Raw genomic sequence first — 8,574 nt, 5'->3', positions numbered from 1 at the left:
TCCCCGTCTTGGCTTCCCAGAGCACCCGCTTCAAGGGGACAGCTGAAGATGGGGTTGCATAAAGTCTGACCTGGGTCTGGTGGTCAGGGCAGTGTGTTAGGCAGTCAGAGAGACCGAACAAAGTGCTACCCCATGCTCATTATGGGCACGCATGGTGTGATGACCACCATTATAGTTTTGCTGTTATTTTTCCCCAGGATAAATCTATACTGAATGTTTGCAAGTTATGCTTGTGGAAGGCTACATGCTGTTTGTCCACTCTTCTTGTTTTAATGCCAACATAAAGGCAGGTTACACTGTTACAAAGATGGTGTGGCTCCAACCTCAACAGACAGTTGACCAACCGTGGAGCTTGGGAAACACCTTTCCAAACCACTTACCAAACTTTCAGAGAAATTCTAAGTTGTTAGACATCTGCCACGAAAGCATTTCTGTGTTGCCTTGGTATAATAGACCCTTTTTTGCGCTTGAGTACTGATAGACCGAAGTCCTGGAAAGCCGTCCCAGTCGCTACCCTCTGAAGAGCTGTGTCGCACTGTGACGGTGTAGCTGGGCGATGCCTCCAGCAGCTTTGCAGTAGGTAGCCAGGACTTACCGAGCAGCACTGCCTCCAGCTGAAATGACACGCGTTGCCAGAGCCCCTTGCAGAGTGTGAGCATGTCTTTTATCAGTAGGTCAGTGTAGCCATCAGTCAGCACTTCCCTGGGCCAGCAAGGGGCTATGGTGACGTGAGGGAAAATGGTGTTGATGGCATGCAGGAAGTCTTCCCCGTGCATGTAGCCCGGTGTGTTGAAGCTTCTGTAGGACACGGCCAGGCTAACCCATACAGGGCTGCATAAGCGGTTCTTGGCATAGGCCGTACTAAGGAGCTCCAACGCGGGGTGAAGTGCACCTGGTTCTGTCACGTTCAGGAATATGCCCCACGGGTTTTGGCTCCTGTATATTGTCTCTAGACACTCTTCCAAGGGGCTGCCTGTTGATGCAACTGGTATGAGATTTCCACCAGTGCCATTTTGCACAGCGACGTCCAGTATGATCATGCCGCTCCTATCTAGAAAAGAAACCAAAGAGGAGATTTCTCTTTATGAACTTGAGCAGAAGCGGCCCTTGGATGCAGCAAACTTACCGGTAGGTGTAATTTAGGACTGAGAATTTGGGGCGTGTAATGTTTCCATTGTATCTGGCTTTGGGTAAAATTAATTTGACAGCTAATTCCCAATGGGCTTATTGTCTTGACTGTTTTAACCGAACGCACTGATCCAGCTGTGGGGTTAAATCTACCCGAGGATGCACTGGAGGAGACAAGAGCTGTCACTCTTCTTACACACCTCAGCTTCCTTCAGTCCCTGCGATGCCTTGCAGTCCTGGCTGGTAGACCAGTGCCATGCTGCTGGAGGCCTAGTTGCTGCTATACCTCCTGTAGACTATTGGCCCTTAGCTCAGGATCACTTGGTCATCTGAATCCCATTTCTAACCTAGGATTGTTGCTCATGATGGATCCTCAACTGCTTGAAACAGCTTGGGTTTGAATCATGCACCATTAGTGCTTCCTGCACCTTGCACAGGCTATTCTACAGTTGTTACTGCTGGGTCAGGTTCTCCTAGTAGTCGGCTTATAGGTCTTCTTTTGTGGTAATTCATCCCACTAAGCCCATTTATATCCCACCTTCTGCCCCCCCGTGCCACTGGTTTATCTATTGACGTTACCGGTGCGGAGTTCGCAACTCAGCATCTCACAGATCCCTCCTCCTTCCTATTCCTAACTTCTCATTTCCTTGCCTTTTTCCTGGCTCTGTCTGTAACCAGCTCATTCGCACATCTGCTGCGATCCTAGCCTCCCCGCCACAGTGCACTGCAACGCTTGGGGAGTGCCAGTTGTTCTCCCTCTTATAAAACCACGTTCCCTAGATTTTTTTTTTCAGATGGCGATGGGGGGAAATGTGTGACAGTCACCTGTAAGCATGGACCATGTCGATGTCTTGCTTTCATTGCGTTCCACCCCATACCACTCTATGGAAAGGCCGTCCCTGTTTGATGGGTGAAAATACTCGAGTAAATCACCCCCAGGGTAGTAGACTCTCTTCCTGGTCGACTTCACTGCGAGGTGAAGAAAAAGAAGCAAACACCATCAGTGCCTTGCAGTGCATTACTTGTGCCTTTGGCTCTCAGGCTCTGCCTATAGGAAGAAGCCAGCACCAATCTCTGAGTTACCATCACCGCTGCTTTACCGCAGGTGGTAAGTTAGGACTGTAACACAGCTGGGTCTGCGAGTTGTTAAATGGGCCGTGACCCTGCTCAGGGGAGGGAACGACCTAGAACTGCACATAGGATTAAATCGCCAGGACTCCTGCTCACAGACTGAACGTGGCCTCTGTAGCCAGCAATTTAGCTAGCTGTGTCCCGATCAAGCAGCACTTGTTACCGTTTAAACTGAACCTGGGATCATGGGCAGATGAAGAGTGGAAGCATTTTACAGCTGATCAGCTGTAAATTAAAAGCTCAACATCCAGTGCTGCCAGTCCCAGCTGTCATGCATACATGGCTGTGAGCAGAACTTGGGCTCAGTGCTTCCTAAGTGCGTGCTGACTGCTCCTGCTGTCACCGACTGGCGAAGGATGGGGGAGAGCAATGTCTCTCTGCTTGTTTGTGGTGCGATGGGGTGTTGCTGTAAGTTCTGCTACTTGACTTTTATTACTTCCGAAATTTAGGCCTTGTCTATGCTGGAAGGCAACCAGCGATCTAATGAACCAGACATCACAAGGGACGATGTTCGGAGCTATTGAGTGACAAGATTTTTAAGCTGCAGCTTAAAACTCTGGGAGGACCTGATTCTTTTTTTACCACCTGCTTATGTCTCATCTAGCGATCCTTTTCCCTAAGCATCTAGGGAGCACTGGGCACCACTGCTTCTCCAATTAAAGTGCGAGAGGTTACAAGATCCCGCCCCTGCAAATGTCGTGGCAAAATCAAGGCAGACCGTACTTGGCAAACCTGCCTGCTCCCAAATAATCTAAGTAGTTTTAAAATGCACCGTGATCAGATTATGAATGAGACCGAGACACAGTTGCCTGTGATCACAGGGGTCTGAACTCGGACTCGCGAGGTCTCTTTGAGTCCTATGTTCCTACACAGCCCCCCAGGCATGGGGAGGGGGGGACATTTTTCATGTCAGAGCAGCACAAGAGAGCATGAGCACTCCTTTATCCCTGTGTCACTCGTCAGCCCAGATGGCAGAGCAATGCATTTCTGGGCAATAGTTTCCGCCCCCCATTTCCAGGTCAGACCTCCCCCAACAGTAGCTGAGCAGAGGTAGCTAAGCACAGGATGAGATGATCTCTGTGGGTATGAGAGGAAAAGCCCACCTTGGTGGGTAGGGAGACCGGCTGGTCTAGGAAGCCTTTTCTCCCTTTGGATCCATGAGAAGGAGGTGTCATAGACTGTCACCCTCCGCGTATTGATTTTGACAGGCAAGGACTGTGTCCTTCCTAGTCACTCTGCTGATTTAAACCTGGCATTGAGCTGAGAGGGCTGCTGCGCAATTTCTGGTTATATATCTGGTTTAGGACAAGGGACAACTCACTGTATTTGCCCCCCCCGTGCGTATACCACAGGTGTCAAAGCACAGAGGAGTGGGCTCCAGTAATCTATGAAACTATGAAACTATGAATCTATGAAACTATGAAACTGTCTGCGTAGGCAGTGGCGTAGCCCTCCCCACCCATGAGACTGGAGCAGAGCCGGGAGTCGGTGTGGGTTTGTACGAAGGGCACAGGGTTGGGTGCCAGGAGACCACAGCTCTGTTCTCAGCTCTGCCACTGACCTGTTGAGTGACCTTGAGCAAGTCCTCTAATCGCTCAGTGCCCCACTTCCCCCACTCCCAGCCTTAGCCCTATTTATTTAGGGTGCAGGTTCACAGCCATGCAGTCTGCCTTTATATCAGTGTTACTGGGGAGGGGACACGATGTACAGCCCTACACTGCCATAAAGCACTCCCCCATGAGGTACAGTTACCCCTTGGAAATCAGGAGTGTGGGTTACGTGGGTGGTGGGAGTATGTGCCCGTAGCTCTAGTCAGCTCAAGGCAAACAGGCTGTTCCTGACTCCTCTCCTGCCTAGCCTGTAGTAGTGCCTATTGCAGGCAGCTGCCTTGGGATTGCTGGTCACTCACTTCCTCCAGCTACTAGTGTAAGTATTCTGTGTCTGCACCCTAAGCAAGCTGTGCGTGCATGCAAAGCCATTAGCGCACTAGGTTTAGAAACAGATGTTGTCAAATGAGGCAGATCAGCTGTGCTAGGACATGTCCTGGCACAGCTGATCCACTTCATGGAGGGAAATGCACACTGCCTGTTGTCCCACTCATTGGTCTTGTGGGACGTTGGGTGACGTGTTGTCCTGGGGCTTGAGGGGCCAGGTCCTGTGCACCCTGGGAATCCCTATGCAGGTCAAGCTCTGGTAGCACCTAGCTTTCTCCACTTATTGAGATGTGTCCCCAGGGTCTCCAAGGAAAGCCAGATAAGGATCAGGGGGCTTTAGGGGCCCAATCCTGTATGGGAATCCCTAGGGTGTGCAGGCTTGGGCCATTCAAACCCCAGAGCACATGCTTGAGGGCAGATGGAAAGCTTGGGAAGCCTGCGCTTTCCCACCACAAAGTAAACAGACATCTGCTGCTAAATACCAGCCCAAATTGATACTCTCTGAGTCAAGGCTGCTATTTGTGGTGTGACAAGGGGCATGGGTGTCTGTTTATTTAGCCTTTGTGCTGCCATACAAATTTGAATGGCAGCACCAAGGTGATGAAACATGATGTCTGTTTGCACCCTAGGCTCCCAAGCCGACATGGGGCTGCTGGGCAATACCATCATCCAAACATACAGGCCATTTCCTTGAACTGAGACAAGACGGGATCATAAATGTCATAGTAGATCTGCTCAGCATGGCTGTTATCCCGGATGAACAGGAGGTCCTCCACCATCACTGGGTCTCTCTTCCCCTGCCACAGGGTCAGGCTGTACCTATGGGGAAAATATGCAGCTGAGTTGACGGGGCTTCCTGCAGGCTCCTGGGCTGCCTCTATATGATTTGGAGGTGCAGCTGGCTTCTTAGCCACAATTTGTTTGTGGTCTTTCAAAGGGAAAAGCACCCTGGGGCTTGAGTGTTTGGCAGCTCTGGGAATCTGGAAAGCCAATATTGCCCAGGGCACTAGGCAGTTCTCTTTTAACTAGTCACACTGCCAGCCTTGTTCATGCTCAAGTGTCCGACTACAGCAAGATTCCTGCAGTGTGGGTATAATGCATGCTTAGAGGCCCCACCTTCTTGAGCTGTAGTGTAGATAAGGCTCTGCCGGCCATTACTGTTGTCTAGCTGGCCAAGTTAAACCTCTTGACAAATTGAAGACAAACTGGTGCTGCAAATTGCTTACCTCTCTGACTGGTTCAACAGCCAGCTGAAATGAGGCCAGGCCAGTCTTACCATGACGGCCCGGACAGGGAAAGTGACTCTCTGGGGCAGGTCCTTGATGAGGTCGTGCATCTTTTGAATCATTGCCCTGGTGTAGGTTTGATGTGGGAACAGCGGCGAATAGAGGGTCGTCCACCCTGGAGACAGCGTGCAGTTCGGGTACTTCTCCTGGATGAGCGAGAGGAACCTGGAGGAACCATGTTTACGGCAGGGTTTACTGCTAAGAAGTGACTCCAGGAAGCAAAACCCTGTTGTTAAACCCACAAATCTTTGAACTGTGTAACAGATGCCACTAGATGGGGATCTTGATGTATAAACGCACATGCACACAGGCGCTGCTACTGGCACACAAAAGCGAGTTTGCCTTTTCTCCCCCGAGAGGCCAGGTGAGGATGAGCTGCCACACGGATCTGCACCCCCCGCTCTCTCCTGGCTCTCCCTCGGCTCTGAGCTAACCCCCCGACAGACCCCAGGTCTACTGCGGCCCGGAGCCGGCCTGTTCGGATTCACAGCAGGCTGCAGTGACGGTGGGGGACATGGTCTGTCTGAGGCCTGAGTTCAGAGTAAAAAAGACGGATGTTTAAAATGGTATAAATACGGACAATACTTATAAAAGAAGCCTACCCTTCCCCTCAGTGTCCTGCACTTTCAGCCATGCAGCACATGCTGTGGCAACCTGGAAAAACCTGTATATCCGGCATAACGCGAGGAGGCTGGCACAGCTCCAGCTTGGCCGGCAGGCTGGGACAGGGCTTCCAGAGTTATTCATTAAACTGTGATACTATACAGAAAACTGCAAACGCTTCTTAAAACACAGCAAATTGCTTTAACTGCTGTATCGAAAGGAGATTGTTCCTGGAAATGCTGTAGGATTTTAGTGTGATTAACTTAGGACCCTGTTGATTTGAGCCTCATTGAAACTATAGATGTCTGTCTCTGTAAGAGGGAAAAGTCTCCAGAGCTGAGTCTAACTGTCCTCTCTGCCGCTTCTGCTTTACCGGGCCCTCTGGCGCTGTTTGTTCCTCCTAAGGAAAGGAAAGGTAAACTGCGGGGGGATAACACATTTCCAGAATGAATGCTGCAATTCCTGGCCATGTTGTGGATTTAAGTCTGGCCTCAAAACTCCCGTCAGCCACATAATGCACTCACTGGTGTGTAAGGGGCATCTGAAATCAATAGGGACCTCGGGTCATGGGAAAGAAGGCTCCTTTGAGCTTAAAAACTCTGTTTTCTGTCCAGAAGATTCATGTTGCCAACCTGGGTTGGTTACTAGTATTGTCCGTTGCTATACAGACAGCTGGGTTGATTAAACTCATGTCTCTACAGAGGCGCCCAGGGGGCGAGGAGACGTTTTGAAATTCCTCGAGCTTGTTCTCCCCCTCCCTGTATTTTCACACATACAACGCGCTGCTGAATATAATACACGGCTTATTTTGGAAAGGCAGAACGAAGGAAAAAAAGTAGTAAGTAACTGAGTAGCAGTAGCTAAGGAGCTGCCCGCGCTCGTTGTTCTGCTCTCCGTGCATCGTGCAGACTTTACTATAGTTTTTGCCTGGTGAGCGGCAGAACCTGCTCCTACTGTATTTCCAGGCATGTAACGAGCGCTCCAAATACCAACCGCTGGCTTTTGGGGGGAAACAAGGACTGCATTTTATCCAAGAAAATACAGCACCTACCAGCCTAAAGGCTCAGGGGTAAGCAGGCCCCTCGGTATTTCTGCGGAGCTGGTCCTGGGTGACTGGCAATGTTAAGGGGCGATGTTCTGGAGAGCTCTCTTATCGCCTTGTATATCAGCCCCTCAGCTGAATGCCCATCTCTGGTGTCCCGGTGGCTGTTGGAAAGGCTTTAGCACCAGGTTGTAATCGAGTGTTTCATCCCACGTCTATTGTGTCATTCTGGGAGATAAGGGCCAGGGCTGTGCGGCTGGGGACCGGGTGCCTGTGTGCACCTGAGGGTACCTGCGGGCTATGACTGTTACCTCTGCCTCTTCCCATAGTTATACGAGCCTAGCAAACCTATTGCAAGCTTAACCCCTGCTTTAATCAGGAACTTGCAGAGGTAACAGTGACGGCAAGAGGTGATGCCTGCTCCTGAGTGACCCCTCTCCCTTGGAAATGGCTGACTGGCATGGGGTTGATTGGAGGGCGCTTGACTGGGGGGTGATGGTTCAGATTCTCCAGGGCTCGAGAAGCACAAAGCAAGTGGTCAGGAGAGCTGGGCTTACTCACATGCTGGCATTAAGTGATATGCTTAGGGGCACGTTGGGGCCCTCCAGAATATCCGCGTTCAGCCACACGGGTCGGTTGATGTCCACCTCCTGAGATTTCTTCAGTAAAATCTCCAGAGCGGGGCCAACGGCTTTGATGCTTTTGAAATCCAGCTTGATCCCTGCCAGAGAGAGCGTTGTTCTCTGCAGTCCCGGTGCCACTTGACATGAGCGGCTGATCCACCCCCAGCACCTTTAGCGAGGGGCCCTATGTTCATCACTGCCCTGCCGCTGGCCACCCCAAGTGCTTCTTCATTATATAATCATACCTTCATAGCAAAGTAGGGCTGGAAGGAAGCTCGGGAAGTCTCCTCTGAGACGGGATCATAGACTCATAGAAAATGAGGGTTGGAAGGGACCTCAGGAGGTCACATCTAGTCCAGCCCCCTACTCAAAGCACAACGAGCCCCAACCAGATCATCCCACCCAAGGCTTTGTCTACCCAGGTCTTAAAAAACCTCCAAGGATGGAGAGTCCACCACCTCTCTGGGTAACTTGTTCCAGTGTTTTACTACCCTCCTAGTGAGAAAATTCTTCCCAATATCCAACCTCAACTTCTCTTGCTGCAACTGGAGCCCATTGCTCCTTCGTCATCTGCCACCACTGAGCACAGGCCAGCCCCATCCTCTTTTGAACCCCCTGCAGGTAGTTAAATCAGCAGTCTCCTCTTCTCTAGACTATATAAGCCCAGTTCCCTCATCCTCTCCTCATAAGTCATGTTCCCCAGCCCCCAAACCATTTTTGTCACCCTCCCCTGGACTCTTCAATTTTTCTATATCCTTTCTGTAGTTGGGGGGGGGGGGGGAAAAGGGACCAGGACCCCGGATGGGGCTTCCCCCGGGCGGAAAAAG

The 8,574-nt window shown here is 50.9% G+C and overlaps 2 protein-coding genes across 2 annotated transcripts in view; one reads left to right on the top strand and one right to left on the bottom strand.

Annotated features, from left to right (window-relative positions):
• Window positions 1-248: 248 nt before the first annotated feature.
• The window catches only part of FAM151A (family with sequence similarity 151 member A), an 18,109-nt gene continuing 9,783 nt past the window's right edge, over window positions 249-8,574 (bottom strand). The window contains exons 4-8 of the mRNA XM_019501248.1: window positions 7,686-7,845; window positions 5,420-5,644; window positions 4,873-5,012; window positions 1,954-2,097; window positions 249-1,051 (exon numbers count right to left, since the gene is read on the bottom strand). Of these exons, the coding sequence (XP_019356793.1) occupies window positions 399-1,051; window positions 1,954-2,097; window positions 4,873-5,012; window positions 5,420-5,644; window positions 7,686-7,845 (1,322 nt within the window). The 3' untranslated portion in view covers window positions 249-398. The remainder of the gene's footprint in view (window positions 1,052-1,953; window positions 2,098-4,872; window positions 5,013-5,419; window positions 5,645-7,685; window positions 7,846-8,574) is intronic.
• The window catches only part of TMEM205 (transmembrane protein 205), a 25,979-nt gene continuing 23,879 nt past the window's right edge, over window positions 6,475-8,574 (top strand). The window contains exon 1 of the mRNA XM_019501252.1: window positions 6,475-6,497. The gene's annotated coding sequence lies outside the window, so the exon portion shown is untranslated. The remainder of the gene's footprint in view (window positions 6,498-8,574) is intronic.

The sequence above is a fragment of the Gavialis gangeticus genome, unplaced genomic scaffold, assembly GCF_001723915.1.
Source record: "Gavialis gangeticus isolate Ggan-Ray unplaced genomic scaffold, GavGan_comp1, whole genome shotgun sequence".
NCBI classification, from domain to species: Eukaryota; Metazoa; Chordata; order Crocodylia; family Gavialidae; genus Gavialis; species Gavialis gangeticus.
The sequence above is the reverse complement of the archived record's forward strand: the minus strand, read 5'-3'. Positions and strand labels throughout refer to the sequence as shown.